The 23,469-nt window shown below is 41.8% G+C and overlaps 1 protein-coding gene across 4 annotated transcripts in view; it reads right to left on the bottom strand.

Moving 5' to 3' along the window:
- The window catches only part of CDC42BPB (CDC42 binding protein kinase beta), a 127,395-nt gene that overhangs the window by 31,177 nt on the left and 72,749 nt on the right, over positions 1-23,469 (bottom strand). For all 4 annotated transcript variants that reach the window (XR_003999904.1, XM_030558692.1, XM_030558694.1 and 1 more), the window contains exons 8-18: positions 22,809-23,057; positions 22,227-22,306; positions 17,767-17,915; positions 17,590-17,670; positions 16,033-16,148; positions 12,165-12,407; positions 6,357-6,467; positions 5,828-6,072; positions 5,570-5,675; positions 4,762-4,886; positions 3,501-3,606 (exon numbers count right to left, since the gene is read on the bottom strand). Coding sequence is in view for 3 of the 4 variants with exons in the window: in XM_030558692.1 (XP_030414552.1) it covers positions 3,501-3,606; positions 4,762-4,886; positions 5,570-5,675; positions 5,828-6,072; positions 6,357-6,467; positions 12,165-12,407; positions 16,033-16,148; positions 17,590-17,670; positions 17,767-17,915; positions 22,227-22,306; positions 22,809-23,057 (1,611 nt within the window). In the remaining variant the exon portion in view is untranslated. The remainder of the gene's footprint in view (positions 1-3,500; positions 3,607-4,761; positions 4,887-5,569; positions 5,676-5,827; positions 6,073-6,356; positions 6,468-12,164; positions 12,408-16,032; positions 16,149-17,589; positions 17,671-17,766; positions 17,916-22,226; positions 22,307-22,808; positions 23,058-23,469) is intronic.

Genomic DNA, 23,469 nt, shown 5'->3' with positions numbered 1-23,469 from the left:
CGTCAGATCCCGCAGAAATGATGAGCTGCATGCCATTCACGAGGGGTGCCCCTGCAACAACCCCACCCATTGCTTCTCTCCTCCCCCAACCTTCCTGGGCTACCGTGGCAGTGTCCCCCCCTATTTGTGTGATGAAGTAATAAAGAATGCAGGAATAAGAAACAATGACTTGTTAGTGAGATAAAATGGGGGGGAGGCAGCCTTCAGCTGCTATCATAGTCCACGCAGGACATTAAGTGGTGTGGGGAAGAGGAGCCCTGCATCCCGCTGCTATGATAGTCCAGGCAGTACAGAATCTTTTCTTTATACAGGAAAGGGAGGGAGCTGATGGAGCTCAGCCCCCAGTTGCTATGATGAGGACGGTTACCAGTCATTCTGTACCATCTACTGGGAATTACCGGGAATCATTCCTATTTTTACCCAGGCACCCCCAGCTGGCCTCACCTGAGGCCAGCTAGGAGCACTCAAGGGCTCATGACGAGGATGGCTATCAGTCCTTCTGCACTGTACCGTCTGCCACCGGGGAGGGGTGAAGAGAGGATGCTACTGTTTACTGCTGCAGCACCGTGTCTACCAGCAGCATGTAGTATACATCAGGTGACATATAAAAAAGTCAAGAAACAATTTTTTCCCCTTTTCTATCACGGAGGCCAAGGGGTGGTAAATTGACAAGATAGACCCTGAACCACCCCGGACAATGTGTTTGACCTTACAGGTATTGGGAGCTCAGCCAAGAGTGCAAATGATTTTTGGAGACTGCAGGGACTGTGGGATAGCTGGAATCCTTGGTACCCCCTCCCTCCCTCCATGAGCACCCATTTGATTCTTTGGCTTTCCGTTACGCATGTCACGCAGCACTGTGCTGTGGACTCTGTATCATAGCCTGGAGATTTTTTTTCAAATGCTTTGGCATTTTGTCTTCTGTAACGGAGCTCTGATAGAACAGATTTGTCTCCCCATACAGCGATCAGATCCAGTATCTCCCGTACAGTCCATGCTGGAGCTCTTTTTGGATTTGGGACTGCGTCGCCACCCGTGCTGATCAGAGCTCCATGCTGGGCAAACAGGAAATGAAATTCAAAAGTTTGCGGGGCTTTTCCTGTCTACATGGCCAGTGCATTCGAGTTCAGATTGCTGTCCAGAGCAGTCACGGTGGAGCACTGTGGGATACCGCCCGGAGGCCAATACCATCGATTTGCGGTCACACTAACCCTAATCTGATATGCTAATACCGATTTTAGCGCTTCTCCTCTGATTGGGGAGGAGTACAGAAACCGATTTAAAGAGCCCTTTATATCGATATAAAGGGCCTCGTGTGGACGGGTACGGCGTTAAATCAGTTTAACGCTGCTAAAATCGGTTTAAAAGCGTAGTGTAGACCAGGCCTGAGAAATGTACAGATGTATGTTATTAAAGGAACAATGAGTGTTGAAAGCAAGACATGGGAAGTAATTCTTCTGCTCTACTCTGTGCTGATTAGGCCTCAATGAGTATTGTGTCCAGTTCTGGGCACCACATTTCAGGAAAGATGTGGACGAACTGGAGAAAGTCTATAGGAGAGCAACAAAAATCGTTGAAGGTCTAGAAAACATGACCTCTGAGGGAACATGGAAAATTGGGTTTGTTTAGTCTGGAGAACAGAAGACTATGCAGGGACATGATAACAGTTTTCAATTACATAAAAGGTTGTTACAAGGAGAAGGGAAAAAAATTGTTTTCCTTAAGTGTCTGAGGATACGACAAGAATCAATGGGCTTAAACTGCAGTAAGGGAGGTTTAGGCTAGATATTAGGAAAAACTTACTAACTGTCAGGGTGGTTAAGCAGTGGAATAAATTGTCTAGAGAGGTTGTGGAATCTGTGTCATTACAGGTTTTTCGGAGCAGGTTAGACAAACATCTGTCAGGGATGGTCAGCAATTCTCAAACTTATTTAATTGTGCCCCACTGCTTTCTAGTAGTAATTTACATGCCCCTGGCACACAAGAACATATACCAATTAAAAAAAACATGAAACTCATGAAATATTAAACACAGTCAGTCATTGATTCAAACCGAGCTAACGATCCATTGTAATAAGAGCAAAAGCGATTGCGGTCAATGCTTACAATTAGATGTCCACATCGTGTCATAGCAAATTGATTAACATACAGATGGCAACAACTTTATAACGCCAGGCAAGCTTAACAGAAATCCATCAAAATGCACCACCCCATCTGAAGACCTGATACGTCTGGAGGAATCAGCTTTGCTAGTTATTTATTGCTGTGGGTAAAATGTGGGCAGTGTTTTTTGTCTAACGCTTCTCACGACCCCTTCCACCCCCCAGTTTGAGAACCTCTTGTCTAGATAATACATAGTCCTGCCATGAGCGCAAGGGACTGAACTAGATGACCTCTCGAGGTCCCTTCCAGTCCTGTGATTCTATGATAAATCAGTCATCACAAGGTAATGTGTCTCAATGATGATCTATTCAAGCAAGAGGGAGTTGTCACGTCTCCCAGTTAGCTGGCAAGGTAATGCAGGGTTTCATTGTCTACCTTTGCACATCCCAGAAAAGTCAATGGGGAAGACACCAGACACTACAAACCACCAAAACCATTTAAAGGTAGAAAAGACACTCTACAGCAAGGCAGGGGTTCACTCAGCCTGTGAGCAGAAACAAATGGCTGGTTTCAGTTTACTAGAATAGCAAAGAGCACTATCCACTCACTGAGGAAAACCCCAGGCAGAATGAGGGTTCTTTCATGAAAATTTGAAGGCTGGTTCTTGAGAAACCAGCCAGCTCTGCAACAGATGGAACTTTGGTGGGAAAAAAAACTACTTTATTATATAGGAAATTCATTAGTACAAACTCAAGTTCACGTTTTATGATTTTGTTTTATATTGTACCCATCTGTTTCCATCACTCTCGTTTCTACTTAAATCTTGATTTTATTTAAATAAGAATAAACTTTTATCATAAGTGGTCACAAGTGCTGTGTGGTTCAAGGTAAAACTGGTAAACTGGGGTACGCAGCACCTTTGGGTACAGAGGATTTGGAATTTCTGTGAGTAGTTGGTGTCAGGGGCTGCATATCACAGGGGAGTGATTCTTTCAAAGAGATTTGATGCACCTATTGTTAATCTGCCTGGGGAAGGAAGGGTTGGCATAAGCACAGAGGAGAGAGTGGCTGAAAGGCTGGCAGTGTCAGGGAGCTGACACTGCACTACTACAAAACTCCCTCTCTAGAGAAGATGGTAACAAGGTGACTCATAGGCCTGGGTATCGCAAGAACTGTCACAGTGGTGTAACTGGGATTCACACACAATGGGGTAAAGTAGTCAGGCTAATCAAAGCACACAGTGTTTATTAGAAAACACTTCTGGCTATTTGCATACTATACCCTTTCTTGATACATAAGAGGATTTCTAAATGAACATGGAAGTAAATGAAGCCAAGTATTAAGCATTTTAGGCATCCAGAACTAAAAAGCCTTCTGAATGCTTACTGTTGACTTACCAATGTTCTTGAGCCCAGACTAGAGATTCTCAATGACTCTAATTCTTCTGTCATCTTGGAAGCTAAAGCCTGAAGATATCCACGTGCGTCCTTCTCATCACTTACCCTAGAGTGCAATTATAAAGCAGTTACTTAAGCAAGACCTTGTTTAGAAGCTGGAGAAAATATAAAAAAAACTTTGATTCTCAGGCTAATGCACCATGAAACAAGTCATCTTGCTGCCAAATATGAAGAGTATTTGTACTGAATACAGGGTCACAAGCAGAGACAGAACACAGGGGAAATTGCCAGGCCCAGGATGGAGCCTAGCTGTGCCTCCTTTAGGACTTCCCTCCAGCTGGTTCACCTATCCCTGGATGCTGCCAGGTGTTGCATGATAGTTTTCGCTCTAGAACTCAACAGGAACCATACTGCTTTTCACTACTAGTGCATGGAGCCTGGTCTGCTTGTTCCATGAGCAGACAGAAGCTGATTTCTATGGGCCTCCCCCAGGCCCCCCCTCTCAGTGCCCAGAAAAGCACAGAAACATGCCTTCGGTGCCCCTTTCCTCCCTACTTCACTAGCTGAAAGATTCTTCTCAAGCTTAAAGGTCACTCCAGGGACAAGAAACTCTTCTCTCTGAGAAGCTCTGCTCCACTAGGTCTAGGCTCCATCACCACTGAACCTCAGGTGGAGGAAGAATGTGAGCACACCTTTATGAATGTGTGCACGCATGCCTGCCTGTGTTCTTACATTCGTGAAACACTTGCACATAGCCTGTCAAACCAGTAAGGTACTAATAAATAGAAATTGTGTGCGAGAGAGGGGCTGTCTTTCTGACTGCAAGTGCTTGTTTGGGCAAGGGTGGGAACACTAAAAATCAAAGGAGGAAATACAAGAGGCCCTGAGCCTTCTGGGGGCTGCAGACGATGACACTGGAGACTGAACTGCTACAAGGTAGTCTCCTGCTTTGAGTCTCCTGAACCCTGTAAGTTCTGGCAGTCGCCCTGAGTGAATTAGTCCGAAAATTCTAGAGGAAACCAAGGATCGTGATTTCATGATTTAATAATCATTTTAAGTTTTGACGAACTGACACTGAAATAGTCTTCTTGCGCATTTAATATTCTATGGCAGGAATTTGCTGCAAAATGAAAAAATCCTGCTACTTAATCTACTGGTAAACAAAAGACAAAACAGATCATCAACAACCACATCCACTAATCTTCAAAATCCAAAAAAGACGTGGTTATGTTAAAAAGGGCCTATCTGGAATAGTACATACCACTGAATAATCTCTGCAATCTGAGCTTCCCAATGAGCAACCGATTCCTTCTTTGCTGCCAGGTCTTGGAGCTCATCTTCTAGCTGCCTGTTTTGTGCTGTTAATTTATCCACAAAGGAACAAAGCTGAAATGAAAAGTGATCAGTTGTTTTCATCTGCCATTTATGTCACTTTCAAACTCATTATGCATGTGGAATATACACAAACAAGACCACTCGAGGATATTAAAAAGCTCTGCCAAATCCATGTAACCTTCGGAAAACGTTTTTCTCAGGCTCTATGAGTGTGACTTTCAGGTCTAGTAGTACTCAGGTTCACACGCCACTTCAAACAAAGGAAATGAGAACTGGAGAAATGAATAGAAAAAACGATGAGTGTCAAAGACACTGTGCAACCCAAGCTTGGGGGTAGTTGGTATCAGCCTCTTCTATACCCTTGGAGTACTTCATGGGGGAAGAAGGGGGTGAAAATCCCCAGCGGACAGTTCTTCATAAAATTCCACTGCTCAACATCAGGAGGCACCAATCCCACAAGTGTGAGTGGCCTCTACATACTACAAGAAGAAAGTGATTTGCCCAGGTCTGTAGCATACATGTGTGATAGTTGGAATTACTCCTATCCATACTAATGAAAAAAATCCCATTTTTAAAGCACGTTTATGATTTCTTCTGTGGTCAGTGAGTTTTATAGAGAATTATCACAATCTCAGAGTGATATAAAAGGTAACAAGATTTAAGTGAAGAACAGAACGCTAGTTTTCAAGAAGAGGAATTGTAGTTTGTTCCAAAACAATGGCTATACGAATTACCTTTTCATTTTCTGTTGTTAACTTTTTGTTATCTTCAAAGAACATGGTTCTTTCCCGTTCATATTTCTCTTTTATTGTTCCTACAGTCTCCTCCATCTCATTGTGCCTGAAGAAAAAAGAGAGAACTTACAACTTTACAGACCACTGGAGATGGCTGGGATTTTCAAAAGGCGCTAGGGGAGTTAAGTGCCCAAAATCCCACTACAGTAGAGAAGGGGGGGGGGGAATTTCTCCAAAGTGTTTCATACAAACCCTTACCGCTCTCGTTTTGCCTTTTCCAATTTATCTTTTAGCATCATGATCTCTTTCTGCAGTGCTAGCTGATGGCTTTCTGAATCATGCACCTCTTTTTTTATATTTTTTACTTCCAAGACATGGGATGCCTCTCGCCTGACTAACTCTTCTTCATAGAATAAGATTTTCTTTTCTAGCTCGGACTTCATTTTGGAAAGCTCCTGCTGATGTTCTAACGTGGCACCTGCTGCACGGCCTCCTTGCTTTAGCTGCAGAAGCAAGAGAGTGAAAATTATCAGGAAAAGACATAGAAAGATTTTTCTAGTGTTGATTAAAAAGTTAGGATTTAACATGGACAGGCAAAAACCAAGAGATTAACATCAACAACAAGAGGCTGCGTCAGGTTTCTATGAAAGACCGATTCAGTTAAAAGATACTGAAGTGCCACAAATGTACATACGTAGATAAGTGATGTTATTGGAGGCTTGGTCTTGTATCAGTAGTAAAAAGGGCATCTGTTTCCCCATATCCTGCGTTTTTTAAATAATGGTACCTTTAGTGCTTCCAGTTCATTTTCCAGTTGCTTGGAGAAAATCTCACTGTGTTCACGAAGCTTGCGTTCCTTTGATGCTTCTGCGGTGGCATCCTCAAGTTGAGCTTCCAGCTGTGAAAAAGAAAATCTCAAATTATGTCAAAGCAGACAGACAGTTGTAGCTACCCTGCTCCTTTCCTCTCCTCTAGGCTGCTTTTAGGTCCTTGGAAACAGCAGGATTCCTTCTTTACCTCCATCCTTATAACTCCTGCAGCCCACACTTGGACCATTATCTTTCTAGACAAGTCTTTCATGCAAGATTCATTCCCTTTGTAGTGCAAACACCACCACTCTGTCAGCCAGTGGGGTTACTGTTAGATAATTAAAAAAAAAAAAAAAGACAGTTACCTTTTCCATAGGTGTGTGTGCTTGCCACATGCACCAGTGCCGGAAGTTTTTCCCTCAACAGTATCCGTAGGGGACTGGCTCTGGTGCCCTCTGGAGTGGGGCCCGCATGGCACAGTATAAAGGGCGCCACTTGTGCCCCCCACCCCGTTCCTTCTTGCCGGAAACTCAGACGGGGGGAGGAGGGTTGGGTTGGGGAATGGACATGAGCAACACATCTGGAAAAACACCAGTTACGGAAAAGGTAACTGTCTTTTCTTCTTCAAGTGCTTGCTCATGTGCATTCCATATTAGGTGACTCTACAGCAGTACCCATGGAGGTGGGTAGGAGTTCACGGATGTGTTGATTGCAACGTAGCTCTGTCAAATCCAGCATTATCACTGGCCTGCTGAGTGGTGGCATAATGAGCTGTGAAATGTAGACAGAGGACCACGTTGCGGTTCTACAGATGTACTGGATAGGAATGTGCGCCAGGAAGGCTGCTGAAGACGCCTGAGCTCTCATTGAGTGGGCTCTGATAATCGGCAGCAATGGAACTCCTAACAGGTTGTAACAGGTCCTTATGCACGAGGTGATCTGACTGGAAATCCTCTGTGAGGACACTGGAAGGCCCTTCTTCTATCTGCTGTTGTGATGACGAGTCGATTTACAGAAAGGCTTGGTACATTCTAAATAAAAAGCCACGGCCCTTTGGACGTCCAACATATGAAGGCACCTCTCTTCACTGGTCTTGTGCAGTTTGGGACAGAATACTGGGAAGATGATGTCCTGGTTTATATGGAAGGTGGACACCACTTTCGGCAGGAAGGCCGGATGGGGCCACAGCTGAACCTTGTCTTTGTAGAAGACCATGTACAGCAGTTCGGAGAGCAAGGCTTTAATTTCAGAGACCTGTCTCGCTGACGTCACTGCCACTTGGAACGCAACCTTCCATGACAGATAGGAAAAGGAGCAAGAACCCACCAGCTCAAAGGGTGGGCCGGTGAGCCTAGAGAGAACCAAGTAAAGATACCACTGAGAGACAGGAGCCCGTACCTGTGGGAAGAGCCTCTCGAGCCCTTATGTCATGGGAAAACACTGTCTGTCCTTGGATCGGCAGGAGAAAAGCAGAGATGGCTGTGAGATGCACTCTAATGGAAGTGTGTGCCAGGCCCTGGTTCCTCAAATGGAGCAGTTAGTCCAGGACAGCCTGTATGGAAGAATGCAAGGAAGAGATGCTACGTTCGGATGCTCAGCGCGAAAACCTCGTCCACTTTGCCAGGTAAGTCAGTTTGGTTGAAGGCTTCCCACTCTCCTGGAGGATGTGTTGGATTCTTTCTGAACACGTCCCTTCCTCCAGGTTCAGCCACACTGCATCCACCCTGAGAGGTGGAGGAACTCGAGGCTGGGACGTAGGAGGCGACCGTGGTCCTATGATAGCAGGTCTGGGAGGTTGGGCAGGGGCCAGGGAGGGGCCGCTGACAAGTTCATGAGTGTGCCGAACCAATGCTGGTGAGGCCATGCCAGAGCTATCACAACAACCTGCGCTGTGTCTCTCAGTCTTTGCCAGGACCCTGCTGATGAGTGGAACTGAAGGGAACGCATACATCAGGCTCCCTGCCCATAACAGGAGGAAGGAATCGGTGCGGGAGCCCTTACTCAGGCCGTGCTGAGAAGAAAAGTGGTGGCATTTCCTGTTTAGCCTGATGGTGAACAGGTCTACTTGGGGAGTTCTCCACCTTTGGAGGATCATGCAGACTACCTCACTTATGGTAAGAGGAGAAGTCCCTGCTGAACTGATCCACCAGCATATTCTTGACACGGGGATGGTGACAAGCTTCCAGGTGGATTTCGTGGTTGATGCAGAAGTCCCACAGACAGAGGGTCTACTGACAGAGATGAGCGCACTCCCCCCTTGCCTATTGATGAAGAACATTGAGGCTGTGTTGTCCATCAGGACTCGGACCATCTTGCTCAACAGGAAGCCTCTGCATGACAGCTGGACTACTAAGAGCTTTTTCACATTTATGCGTAACCTTGCCTCCTCCGGGGACCAGATCCCCTGTCTCTGGAGATTGCCGAGGTGCACACCCCAGCCAAGGTCCAAGGTGTTCGACACCAACTCGATGGAGTGAGGGTGGTTGTCGAACAGAACCCGCTCCAGGACTGCCCCGTGGTCAGTCCACCATTGCAGTGAGGTAAGTATCACCTGGGGAATGGCAATTATCTTTTCCAGGGGGTCTTGGGACTGGGAATAGAATGCACCCAGCCATTGTTGCAGGGGTTGCATCCAGAGACTGGCATGGTGGATCATGTAAGTGCACACTGCCATGTGACCCAGCAGACACACAGACAGACCCTGGCTGTAGTCAAAGGGAATGTGGAGACTTCTGTGATGAGATCTGCCATTGTGTGGAAGCTTTCCAGCCGCAGGAACGCTCTGGTGCAGGTATAGTCGAGGACCACTCTGCTGAACTCTATCCTCTGCACCAGCACTAATGCAGACTTTTTGTTGTTCACTAGTAGGCCAAGAGAACAGTACGTGGCTTGAAGCACCGTGACATCCCTTTGGACTTGAGAACTGGAGCTGCCCTTGACGAGCCAGTCGTTGAGGTATGGCTAGGTCTGGATACTCCGGCGCCCGAGGTAAGCCACTACCACCAACTTGCACTTGGTAAACACACTCAGTGCTGTCACCAGGCCGAACTGGAGGACCACAAACTGGTAGTGGTGGGGCCCCACCATAAACCAGAGGAAGCATCTGTGTCCTTGAAAGATCGCTACATAGAAGCATGGGTCCTTCAAGTCGAGAATGGCATACCAGTCTCCCGGATCCAGGGAGGGGATAATAGAAGCCAGGCAGAACTTTAACCATGCGGAACTTTAACATCTTACAGATCTAGGATGGGCTGTAGACTGCCTTTGGCTGTTGAAATTAAAAAGTACCAGGAATAGAACCTCTTATTCCTGTATTCGAGAGGAACTTCCTCCACCGCTCCCAGCTGCAGCTACCCCTTTACCTCGTGTGCGAGAGGACTCTTGTGAGAGGGGTCCCTGAAAAGAGACGGGGAATGGAGGTAGAAAGGAACTGGAGGGTATAACCCTGCTCCACCATCCTGAGGACCCATCAGTCTGAGGTTATAGCGGTCCAAGCAGCAAGGAAAAGGAAAAGGCGGTTAGAGAACACTGGGACAGATGGATCTGAGGAACAGTCTGGTAGGTCACCCTCGGGCACACCCTCAAAATGATTGTTTGGCCCCTTGCTTAGCACAGGTTGAGCCCAACTGGGCAGAGGGTGAAGGCAGGTGGCTCGGATGGCACTTGTAGCCCTTGGATCATTTGTGGGGCTGAACCGCTTACGCACTGGGGTTAGGATGTAAAGACCCAGGGTTTTCAGGCCTTTTTGGCTTCTGGACCGGATCTGTGGAGGGGGACCAGAGCTGTGGCAAGCACACACATACCTAATATGGAATGGTCATGACTAAGCACTCGAAGAAGAACCCGTGTTAAAGTCAAATATAAATCAAGAACATACAACATCTGTATGGGAAAATCATGTAGCCCCCATTAATGATAACAGGAAGAGTGAAGGTATGTAAGTCACGATGGCAATGACAATGGCACAGGATAAGCCCCTAAAGTTTATAGTTCAGTTGCATCTTAAAACACATACCAACATCCAAATCAGCTTCCCTTAAAATGTTCACTTTTATGCCAGTTAATTTAAATTTGGTAAATTTTTATACCAAGTACTTGACTATTCTAGCTCATAAAATTGTATAGTATAAAGTGATTATGTTATTTCCATGAATTATTTCTCTCTTATGAAGATATGGTCACTTTGAAATGACAATAGAAGTGGGTCTTGAAGAGGGATTAGGAGGAGCAGGAGAGGGCAATGACTTTACAGCCTAGTTAAGGAAGAGCACTTGACGTGTAAAGGTGGCATGGAAGAGACTTGTTGGAGGGCAGATAAATGGGCAAATAACCACGGCAAAGGTGGTGGAGAGAAAACTAAGTTACAAGCTTAGATAAGTCTATTACAGGAGTGGATGGGTGAGGTTCTGTGGCCTGCAATGTGCAGATCGTCAGACTAGATGATTGTGATTGTCTCTTCTGGCCTTAAAATCTGAGTCTATAAGCAGAGGGGCAGAGTTGTAAATAGCCTAAACTGTAGGATAAAGCTTTAATTTGAAGGGAGCTAATAGACATTTTAAATCATTTTAATAGACACATTCAATATCATGGTGACTATTTTAGCTGCTGCACTTTGAATGGACTTGAGGGTAAGGAAACCAGAGTGGAGGAGTTTTGCAAGCCCCTATACAGGACATTATGAGGGCCTGGATGGAAATGTTGTAAAGGAAAAAACAGCAACATTTGGACACAGCTGAGATGTCTGGGGAAAGACTAAGGATGAGGTCAAAGAGGGTAATGTTCTTCGATTTACCACCACCCAATCTTTTGTTCACTACTGAAATGTCTACTCTAATGCCCAACTGGCCCATGATGCTCCAGCCTTCATCACTCAACCTTTTACATTTTCAAACAAGCACCCCTGTGCTTGGGAGGAGCTGCCCTCTCTGTTTGGAAGGCACTCCCAGTGAACATCCACAAAGCTCTCTCATTATCTTTCCTTGAAATCCCTCCTTAAAACTCCTTTGTCATGATGGTACAAAAAACAGAGGCACTGATATTGTCTATCATTCTGACCATCACTGCTCCATTGTTTCCTTGTACTTCCTTTTGTGTCTGTATTTACCTGTTGTCTCTTGTCTTGAGACTGTAAGCTCTTTGTTCCGTGTTTGTACAGCCCCCAGCACAACAGGATTCTGCTCCACAATTAGTGTTTCCAGCCCATATGGTAATACTAATAATAAAACGGTGGTTGTGCAGTGAACTTCATGAACTAATTTTATTTTTTTTTAGCTACATTTGTTACAAACGCCTACTAAAATAGCTAATTGAAAGTGATGAGGAAACTATGACTTCCAATTTGCTTACTTCCTGAATTTGAGAGCCCTTTGGCTTAGTCTGTTCTACTGTTTCCCCTCTTTCATACAGCCACGGAAAAGAAAAATTTTAAAGAGGAAATTGGCAGGGGTACTCTGAATAAATTGCTTTGACCTTTGGAATTTACTAGATTTCAAGCTGACTGCATCCCTTGACATTTTTAAGGAGAAGATGAACATATAGCAAGAATATATTTTCACTGCAGTACAAACAGAATACATGAGAAAAACACTAAACTATCTCCTTCACAAACTACTAAATATTTAAGATGTACTCTGTAAATGAAATAAAATGAGCTAGGGATGTCAGGCCAATTTACAGACCCAATATAAATTATGGTTACATTGAATTTTTTACTTTTATTAAACATACTTAAGTGAAATGTAAGCAGCAGCTGAAACATGTTAGCCTTAAATATTTTGCCAAGATACCTCTTTTCTGGCTCTCTCAGATTTACGAATTTCCTGTCTCATAGAATCAATTTTCTGCAAAATCACTTCCATCTCTTCCTCTTTGTCACGAAGCTGTCGGGAGAACTTCTGTTTCTGAGAGCGCAAGTCTACCATTCTCTCATTCAGCTCTGAAAACTCCTGCATAGCTAGCTTTCTTTGCTGATGGGCATCCTTCAGTTCTTTGGACTGTGCCTTTAATCTTTCCGAAACTTCCACAAGTTGCTGGTAAAATTAAAAAAAAGACAACATTAAAAATCCACATCTCCTCTCCAAGGAAAAAGCACACTAAATAAGACAGTCTTTACTTTAAAGTTAACCACTATATGTACTTTTCTGATTTACAAAAATCCTGTCTTACGCAGTATTTAAATATTGTGCTGCTTCTAATTTGGCATTCCTCTTTGTGCAGCTTTGTTACTCCACATGTCTCATGATTTGCACACACGAATTAGTCACTTCCTTTCATACAACTGCTGATATTCCACCTCCATAATAGTCTCTGGCTGAAGAGAAGGCAGAAAATGTACCACTAGCCCAAGGCAGTTATCTAAGTGCCATGTGCTGGATAATAGCACAACGCTTAAAAAAAAAACCCAACAATTTCAGTATACACAATGCCATTGGATCAAGAGTCAAATCCACAAACTATGGGTGTATGCACTACGAGCTCAGCAAAACTTGTGAAATGCTTCAAGAAAATCTTATGCAAGATTCCACAGACAAAATTATGAAGAATATTCAATACTCTGGTGGAGAGCACTGTAAAAACCACACTTCCTTGTAAGAAGAACCTAACCTAGACATGACAAGCTTACGATACAAAACAGTGTATACTCCTTAAGACTTGGCAATGAAGATACATGAGAAATGATAAAACTGGACACTAGCAGTTAGGAAAAAACACATATGTAACTTGACTAGTTCCAGCTTCAAGTTTTTGCCATGATTACTGAAATTAAGATATTCAATGACCTGCAAAAGAGAGGTGTTCAAGTCAAGAGGAGCAGAACTGGCTAACGCTCTACTCACATCCTTTGGTGTATACGCTCTAGTAGTGGTTCAGAGACACGGAGGAAGAGAAATTTAAAAGAATTGCCTCCTATGGTGCAAAAAGTTTCTTCCAAAATAGAAACTTCAGGCATTCTGGCCAGTGGGTTGCTTTTACTGAACTGAAATGCCAACTGAAAAATATGGCGACTCAAACTTTCCAAACCCAATGCCTAGGGCCCTACCAAATTCACGGCCGTGAAAAACATGTCATGGATCGTGAAATCTTGTCTCCCACCATGAAATCTGTTTTTTTTGTGTGCTCTTACACTATATTATACAGATTTTATGAGAGAACACCGTTTCTCAAATCAGGGTCCTGACCCAAAAGGGAGTTTCAGGGTTGGGGTGGGGGGTCACAAGGCTGTTTTGGGGGGGGGGGCCGTGGGGAGTCAAGGTATTGCCACCCTTACTTCTGCGCTGCCTTCAGATCTTGGCAGCTGGAGAGCAGTGGCTGTTGGCCAGGTGCCCAGGTTTGGAGGCCGCGCCCCTGTCATAAACAGATAGCTAAGGGTTAATGTCTCTTTCACCTGAAGCACCTGACCAGAGGACAAATCAGGAAACCGGATTTTTTCAACTTTGGGTGGAGGGAATTTTGTGTCTGAGGTCTTTGTTTTTCTGTCTGCCTGCTTTCTCTGAGCTTTGGAGAAGTAGTTTCTGCTTTCTAATCTTCTGTTTCTAAGTGTAAGGACAAAGAGATCAGATAGTAAGTTATATGGTTTCTTTTCTTTGGTATTTGCACGAATATAAGTGCTGGAGTGCTTTGATTTGTATTCTTTTTGAATAAGGCTGTTTATTCATATTTCTTTTAAGCAATTAACCCTGTATTTTGTCACCTTAATACAGAGAGACCATTTGTATGTATTTTTCTTTTTTATATAAAGCTTTCTTTTAAGACCTGGTGGAGTTTTTCTTTACTTCAGGGAAATTGAGTCTGCACTCACCAGGGAATTGGTGGGAGGAAGAAATCAGGGGGAGATCTGTGTGTGTTGGATTTGCTAGCCTGATTTTACATTCCCTCTGGGTGAAGAGGAAAGTGCTTTTGTTTCCAGGACTGGGAACGGAGAGGGGGGGAGTCACTCTGTTTGGATTCCCAGAGCTTGTATCTGTATATCTCTCCAGAAGCACCTGGAGGGGGGGGAAGGGAAAAAGGATTATTTCCCTTTGTTGTGAGACTCAAGGGATTTGGGTCTTGGGGTCCCCAGGGAAGGTTTTCCAGGGGGACCAGAGTGCCCCAAAACACTCTAATTTTTTGGGTGGTGGCAGCAAGTACCAGGTCCAAGCTGGTAGCTAAGCTTGGAGGTTTTCATGCTTTTCATGCTAACCCCCATATTTTGGACACTAAGGTCCAAATCTGGGACTAAAGGTATGATAGCCCCACCAGCAGCAGCACAGAAGTAAGGGTGGAAGTACCATACCATGCTTCCCTTTACTTCTGTGCTGCTGCCATCAGAGCTTGGCAGCAGAGAGTGGCAGCTGCAGACCAAGGGCCCAACTCTGCACGCAGCAGCGCAGAAGGAAAGGTGACAATACCATACCATGCCGTCCTCCTTTCTGCGCTGCTGCTCATAGCAGCTCAACCTTCAGAGCTGGGCTCCCGGACAGCAGCCACCACTCTCCAGCTGCCCAGCTCTGAAGGCAGCGCTGCTGCCAGCAGCAGTCCAGAAGTAATGGTAGCAGTACTGCAACTCCCACCCCCTACTCTCACATACAATTCCTTTTGGGGTCAGGACCCTTGCAATTACAATACTGTGAAATTTCAGATTTAAATAGCTGAAATCATGAAATTTACAATTTTTAAAATCCTATGATTGTGAAATTGACCAGAATGGACTGTTGGGCCCTACCAATGCCCAACACTAGCCATCTGAAAGCATAATCAATGAAAATACAGAGTAACACTTTAAAAACGCATCATGTGTAATTAGTTACCTTGAAATAATTAAACTACTGTGGTGAAACAGAGTTTTAGTGCAATATTGTAAGACAATATACTCTTCTATATTTTAAAAAGAACAGCATGAATGGGTTGAATTACACGTTGTATATAATATATGTAGTAATGTACACTAAGGCAGGACAACAATATTAAAAAAAATCCTTTAGATGCTACAGCCATGGCATATTGTTCCTTTATCAAAAAAAGGAAAATTTATTTACTGCAAACAGTGGTAGTGGGCTCAGTGAGGAATAGTTATCCAGCTAAACATACTGAATTAAATATTTGCATAAAATACTTTTCAGTAAGCCTGGAATTTATTATTAGCCATAGATTTACAATTTGAAAACTTCTACTGATATTCCAACATTTCGAGAGTAACGAAACAGCCGAACTGATTCTGCTTTAAAAAAAAATTGCTTTCTAACAGTTAGAAAACTAACCTCCACACTCCTGGATACATAAAGTCTTTATAAATTATACTTGGATTGGCCAAGGCAAACTAGGTTGTTTCCCTGACTATCTAGCTTTTCAACTTTCCACTATTTCATGAGAGGTATCATGAACATACTAAAAAAAGGAAGAAGACAAATGCCTTAAATACTAATAAGAAAGCACTTTTTTTTAAAACTACTTGAATACCTACGAACATGCAATGTAGAATACATATGTCTCCTTGGACAGCTATTTCTCATCTTGCCACTCTGTTACTCATTAAATGAACGGGTGGACTAATATGCTGATATAGCAAACAAAATGGAAAAGCACTGTTTCAGACATTAAGGGAATACTGCAAGTTGGACAAATCTATCCTTGAGATACCTGACGTGAGCATTAAGGATATGCACTTTGGGCCATTACCTTATGAAGGTCCTCCTTCTCTTGCCTTATTGTTCTGTACTGCTTTTCAAGTCCTTTTATCCTGTGTGTGTAGTCTTCATTTTCTTGGTGAAGCTGTCGTTCTATCCTATTTAAATCTGTACAGAAATTCAAACTAAGTATACTTGGCTCCCAGATTTACATCAATAGCATAAGAGCAATGTTACATGAACAAACCACTAACTTTTGCTAGGAACTTATTAGAGTTTAAATATCTCTTCTGCTTCATCTCCCCACTCAGGAGAGCCTTCTAGCCAACCTCTGTACTGAGGATTCACTCTCTTTTTGACTTTTACTCTTGTCTCTCTACCAAGAGCCCTGGTGTCATGGAGACAGACATTTCTCCAGATTAAAAAGTTTGAACAGTGGTTTTTTGGGGGGGTCAATTAATGCTATCCTGCAAAATACAGGAATGGGTTTTTAGGCATGGCACTGTACTCAAATTAGGATAGGTTTTCAGATGGCTAAATCTAGAGAAAGACTGTTAAGGAAATGACCATTGATACTGAAGTAATAAATGTTGTAGGAAGGAAGATTAGTCATGGCCAAGATAAGGACTTCCCCATGAATGAGTGTGGGGCGAAGCCAATGAGTCAAGATGACATTAGAAATTGGAGGCCAGGAAATTGCATGCTACATCAACATCGATGTTCACATCTTCAGTGAGGAGGATGTCTGAAGAGGAAAAAATTTGATATGAGCTAAGAAATCTGGAAGGAAGGCAGAAAGTAGGCTTTTATGAAGTGGAAGATGACAGACTGAGGGCTGTGGAAATTTGAGAGTGATTGCTCAAACAAACCTACATCTCTGCTTTTCCTTTCTTTATAGTAATAGTAACTGAGAGTCTCTCCTCAGTAAAGCTTCATTAAGATTAAAAGTCTGAAAGTTTAGCTAGCACTAATTGAAAAGTAGCTCTCATTCCCTTTAAGAGTCTTCTAAAACTGATCTCGTGTTTTGGGAGATTTTTACATGGATGAACAAAACAGGGTGGTCAAACAACATAGTTTCAAATAATTTATTAGGATCCAACAGTTGTCTCTCTCTCAGGTAAGACTTGAGTAGTTGCCTTTTTCAACTTGTCAGTCTTAAGACACTGCTAGATGAAGATGTATTGAGTGGGCTTCAAAACAACCATAACATTTCTTTTTAATGCTTCCCTTAAATATACCTAAGATCAGAAAAATGCCCCTTTTCATGAGAAAAAAGCAAGATTAAAAACACAAGAAAGATCACATTCAGAACATATCAAACTGAACCTTTCTAACCAATTCCTTCTACTCTTGGCTCTCAGTGGAATATGTGCAATCGGGCTCAGGACAGACGTTGATGGAAAAGATAAAGAGTTTATTTGTAAATACTGAAAATGCTGCCTGATAGAAGCATTCTAGTAAGTATCATTCATCAATAACTTTATTTGTACTGAATTAAATTTAAATTGATAAAGTCAAACATTATTGCTACTGAGATATTAATAGTAGAATTAAGTTATTACTTGAAGCATGCCAGACAGAATATCTGCCAGTCATGCCAGACACTTACCTGCTATTTTGTTGTTCAAATGTTCAATTTCTTCAGTTAGCTTCTTGATTTCACCATGAGCTGGATCCGGCACAGGAGACTCTTAAGTTGAAGAAGAAAAAATGTCAGTCAAACTAAGAGCATTCTGCTGCTTTTCATCACCTGAATTGCAAATCCCAGTAAATGTGCATGACTAACTTTGCAGTTTTCTGTACAAATCCAGTTTTTCTTCCTCCAGTTTTCGTATTCTCTTCTCATAAGCTTCTATTTGCAAGCTGATCTCCATATCTCCGGTTACAGTACCGGACTGCATTACACTCCTTAAAGAGCCTCTATCAGAAAATAAGCTGTAACCAAAACATGAGTTAGAAAATACATCACTGAATATCTTACAACAATATTTACAACAAAAAGCAGATAAACAATAGTATCATTCTTTATACAAAGATGAATTCACCCTATCCTATTGTACATTTGCGCTCCAACACTCCTCTGAACTGGAGCAGGGTCTCTTCCTCATATATCCATAATTCAGAGCTCTAAGTACATAGCACATTCTTCAGCATAGCACAAAATCTGTGTCAGAATTGAGGTCAACTCCATTCTTCAAAATGTTCCAGTTTCAAGCTGGAATTCAACAGTTAAACCTAAATTTCTGAGCACAAACACTTAATGTAGTGTTACTGTATACACTTCTGCCAAGATTTTGCAATTTCTCTCATGCTTTTCTATTCCATGCAGAAAAACAGTGCCTTCACCATTGCCTTCCATCTTCGCCAGTCTCCTGATGCAGTCAGCTTCTTCCTACACCATTTTGATAGTTTTTAATTTTGCTTCTATTATGCATTTCCATACTATCCTTGGTTTACCTTGTCACCTCTTGTTCTAGGCATTCAAGTCTAATGCTTGTTTTATGATGTTATTCAGTCACTTACATATATGTACTAGCCATCTCCATTTTCATTCCATAATTTCCTGTCCTATCGGCTTCTGTATCCTCTTCCATAGTTCATTTGTGATTTTTTTCCCCCCAGCCATCTGATATTGGGATTTTGTCTAATGCAGCTGTTTATGAAAATGCTGGAGGATAGGAAGGTCTTAAGTCTCCAAGTTTCATATAGTAAGACTAGCTTTACAATGGCTTTAAATAGTCAAAGTTTAGTTTGGAGGGCAAGATTTCTATTTCTCCAGATCAACTTCAAAGTTACAAAGGTATGTTATCTGGCTTTTGCTATTCTAGCTTTAATGTCTTGGTCTGTTCCACCCATAGTACTTACAATGCTGCCAAGACACGTGAAGTATCAGACCTCTTCTATGTCTATATCACACACAGTTATTGGCATTTCTTGTGTGTTGAGTCCCATAGTTTTCATTTTCTCAATGTTGATTTTCAACCCTACTAATTCTGCATATGCCTGGATATCATTTGTTTTGGCTCGTATATCTCTATGCGTATGGGATAGTGAGTTGATGTTATCTGCAAAGTCAAGATCCTCATAACTTGTGAGTGAAAGACTACTATACATCACTTGTTTGCTTTGTGATCTCTCATTACTCAGTGATGATGTTCGTAGTGACCAGGAATGGCTTAGTTACCTCATTATTACGTATTATTTGGCATGTCATACTTCCACAGAAGCTTTGAATGATGTTCACAAATTTCTGAGGGATTCTATAGTGGTGCAACAACTTCCATTAAAAACTGTTTAATCTACTCTATCAAAGGCTGTTTGGAAATCTAAAAAAATCACAAAGTGGTGATTGCCATTTGATCATCAGACCTGTTAATCGAATGGCATGTAGGATTTATTATTTGATCTATACATGATTTCTCGTCTGTTCTTTTTGTAACCTGGAACTACCACTTTTATTATTATAGACAAATATAGAAAGTAAATGTGTTACTTGGGATAGACATCAATCGAATACTCCTATTTTTACGAGACCTCTCTTCCCACTCAACTGCTACTTTTCTAAGAGGCCTAGCAAAATGTCTAGGGTGTTCAAGTCTGCCTTAAGAACCTCCATGAATGTTATCCGGACCCGGTGCCTTTCCACTTTTTAACTGACTGACTGCCCTTTCTACTTTTACCTCTGGTGATAGGTCCTAGGTTGACATCCAGATCTCCTCCTTTCTCTATATGTCAAGGATTGGCCACTGTTTCACCATTCAGAAGTTAAACAACATACTGCCTCCATATATTTAATTGTTCTGATTTTTTTTGTTATGTTTTGTTTTGTTAAGCTGTCCTCATTGTCTCGATCTCATTGATTGGTATTTGTTTTTCTGACAACCATCTAATCAGCTGTACTGTGTCTTCATGTCATTTTGTGCTGCAACAGTCTGTGCATCTATTTTGTCTATGAAGTCTTGTCTGTCATTCCTAGCATTCTTTCTGGCCTCACTGTTCTTTACAATATATTACTTATGGAATCACTGTCTGTGTTCTTGCTTGATTTAATTTCAGTTCAACTGTGTGGGTCTCTTCTATTTTCTGCTAGGTATTCACAGATAACCATTAGTTGTGATGTTTCTGGCTGACTCCCAGCACTTCAAGTTTTAATGACATTTTCCTTTACCTTCTAGTATTCCATTATCTCAATCTTCAAGCACCTGGTTCCTATTTGCTAGCACAATTCTAAACTCTTGTTTTGTTATCTGTTTTAGCTTGGTGATGTTGTAACACAGGCATCTCTGCTGTTCAGGTCTCTCTCTCTCTCTTTTTTTTTTAATCCTCAATATTGTTACCTCTAGGGCATGGTCTGTTCCCACATCTGCCCCATTCCTGCTACAAACATCTTCTAAAGTTCTTCTCCATTTGTATTGCATTGTAATGTGATTGATTTAGTTCCCTGTTCTGTGACCTACATTTTATCTTATGAACAGTGCAGTGAGGGAAGATAGTTCCGCCAATAACCAGGTTGTTCATTCCAAAGAAATCAGCAAACATTTCACCATTTTAATTCATTTCACTGAGGCTTTGTTTCCCTATAACTACTTCCCTTCCAGTGTGGTTGCTCCCAGATTAGCATTCATAGCTCATTAATAGGAGGGCATATCTTTTCGGACCTCATCTATTAAGTTTTCTTTTTTCCTTAGGCTAGTTTGATTTGTTGGAATACAACATTCAATAATGGACACTTTCTGGAACTTTGATGTAAGCTGTACTGTTATAATCCTTTCTGAAACTTGTGCCCACTCTGTCAGACCCAGGCCATCTTGGTGTACATCACTGGCACTCGGCAGCCTAGAATATAGTAGGATGATGAACTGAAAGTTTTTTGTCCTGATGTTACCCATCTCATTTTTCTTAGGCCTAACATACCTAATTTATATCTGTACATTTCTTTTGTTACTTGGACCATTTTAGGAGGTTCTTATATTGGCAGTCCATTCCATGTACCAATTTTGGTGAGGGATTTAGAAGAAAGCAAATTTATCAGTGGAGTACTTTCCTTTGGGGTTGGCCACTTTGCATCATCATCTCTCTTCTAGGTCTATTTGAACTGCATTGAGTTGGACTGACTTTGAACTGACCAGTAAGTAGAGGTTTTCATAATGACTTTTTTTTTTTTTAATAGAAGAAGATCATTGGTTTACTCCCAACCTTTTACCAGGAAGACTTGTGAACTGCCTTTAGCCAGGTTCCTTCTCCAGGTTAGCAATAAATATCCTCATTTGACTTGGGTGTGGAGTGAAGAAGAAAATTTTGAAAAAGCACCCAGGCACGCACCTAGGAGCCTGATCCCAATTTGCTTTAAATGGGACTGAGAAGTATAAGTGACTGAAATACTTTTGAAAATCTTGGCTCATCATATTCTTAGAATGTGGAAACTCTCAAACAGTCATTGCTAAAGGGTAAACAATCTGAATGGCCAACTTGCTTTGTGCTGCGCAGCCACACTTTCCTAAGTTGGTACTAGGAAAAATGGCCTATTGATAATCATGCACCAAATACCTACGTAAGGACAATCAAAATAGATGTTGGCAGGATTTTGATACTTTCTGCACATCAAAAATTGCTACTTTGATTCCACTAATAAAAATCAGGTGCACTGCAATTTTGATAGTTACAGCTTCTCTTTGAAATCAGACAATTTTTAAAAGAGCTATCACAACCCAAAAACAATCCTGAAAAATATGTTTTCTAGGTCAAGCTGAAAACTAATGTGGATTTTACAAAACAAAATGTAATCCACTGCCTCAAAAGTAGGGAAAGTTACATCCCAAAAAATAACTTTTAAAAGAGAACTTCAATAGTGATTATATCAACTGTAACTACTTCATGTGACAGTACAGTAAAAAATCCAAAATACCAATGTTTCTTTTGGTCCCCCAGAAAGAAATGTTTATACTCTGTTGCTCCCAGACTTATTGCTGTAGCAGGTAAACACTATTCCAACATGTATAACCACAGCAACCATACAAATACCACAAAATGAAAGCGCCTCAAGCATTGTAAGCTCTATTTCAAATACCTGAAGAAAGATTAAGTATAAATAAAAGAACCTTTAATTCTTGTACAGTCAACGCAAAAATGTTCATATACAGTAAAAATATTTTATCTACATTCTTCAGTGTGCTTGTGAAGGTAAACCACCTAGGATTAGCCCTATTTGAGCAATACGTGTAACAAGTAACTGTTTCTTTTGCCTACCTGTCAGTTGTATATGTAAACCCAACAAAAGGTAAATGTAATCCAGAAAAGCCAGTATGAGAACCTGGTGGCACGATTTCCTGCATAAAAAGAACATGAGTGAAAACCAAACAATGTTTTAAAACCTTAAGTGCTTTTTTGTGCCTTAGTGCTCAGGAGGTCAGACTAGATGATCATAATGGTCGCTCCTAGCCTTAGAATCTGTGAGTGTGGTACCAGAAATGAACTTTTCTTAAAATGTATCAGCGCACAATATGTAGTTATTCGTTCAGTACAACCATCTCCCACTGTTCAAAAATCCCTTATCCCAAACATGGTCATTCAAAATGCATAATATACATTGAAAACCCTCTTCTTAGACACACTCCATTTAGAGGACAATTCTGTATGACAAATCCAAAATGCAATACAGGCGAGTCTCATCTTACGTGGAGCTTCCGTTCCGTGGTTAGTGCGCTGTTATGCTTTAGACATTTTTATTAGAACAAAGTAGAAACAAGTTGCTCACTTCTGAACTAGTAGTTTTTACTGTTACTATACATACAGAAAGGCCATAATTTAATGTTTAAATGAAAGACTCACAGGATTCCTCAATACATCATCATCTACATCAAAGTTTGACGTGTCAGAAGGACTGCTAACATCTGGAATATAAGGTGCTTCTAGGTTTCGAATATTATCCCAATTAAGTCCTTTAAAAAATGCATGTGACTTGAAGTCCTCTATTCCATTCTGTCCTAGTCGACGTTCCCTACTACAGATAAGTCGCTGAATAAGGTCTTTTGCTTCTTCAGATACATCTGTTACATGGGACGGAAACTGAAATCGTTCCTAGAAAAACAAAATAAACCTCATTTGAGAATTTTATACTGGAAAACTCCTGTGAAAAGGAAAAATACAATTTTTACAAGCTGTTTTGGTAAAGAAGTTAAGTTCTAGACTACAGAAATGACACTGGAAACTAATAGTTATAGCTACTAATTTCAAGTCTATTATGAGCAATAGAAGTCTTCAGCCTGATGAACCACAGAATCAAAGAAATGTAGGACTGGAAGGAACCTCAAGACCATAAAATCCAGTCCCCTGCACTGAGGCAAGACCAAGCATACCTAGAACATCCCCATCAGGTATCTGTCTAACCTATTCTTAAAACCCCTAAATGATGGGGATTCCACAACCTCTCTTGGAAACCTATTCCAGTGCTTAACTATCCTTATACACCTCTACCTTGATATAACGCAAC

This window comes from Gopherus evgoodei, chromosome 4 (assembly GCF_007399415.2).
Source record: "Gopherus evgoodei ecotype Sinaloan lineage chromosome 4, rGopEvg1_v1.p, whole genome shotgun sequence".
NCBI lineage: Eukaryota > Metazoa > Chordata > Testudines > Testudinidae > Gopherus > Gopherus evgoodei.
This window is presented reverse-complemented; position numbering and strand designations above follow the sequence as displayed.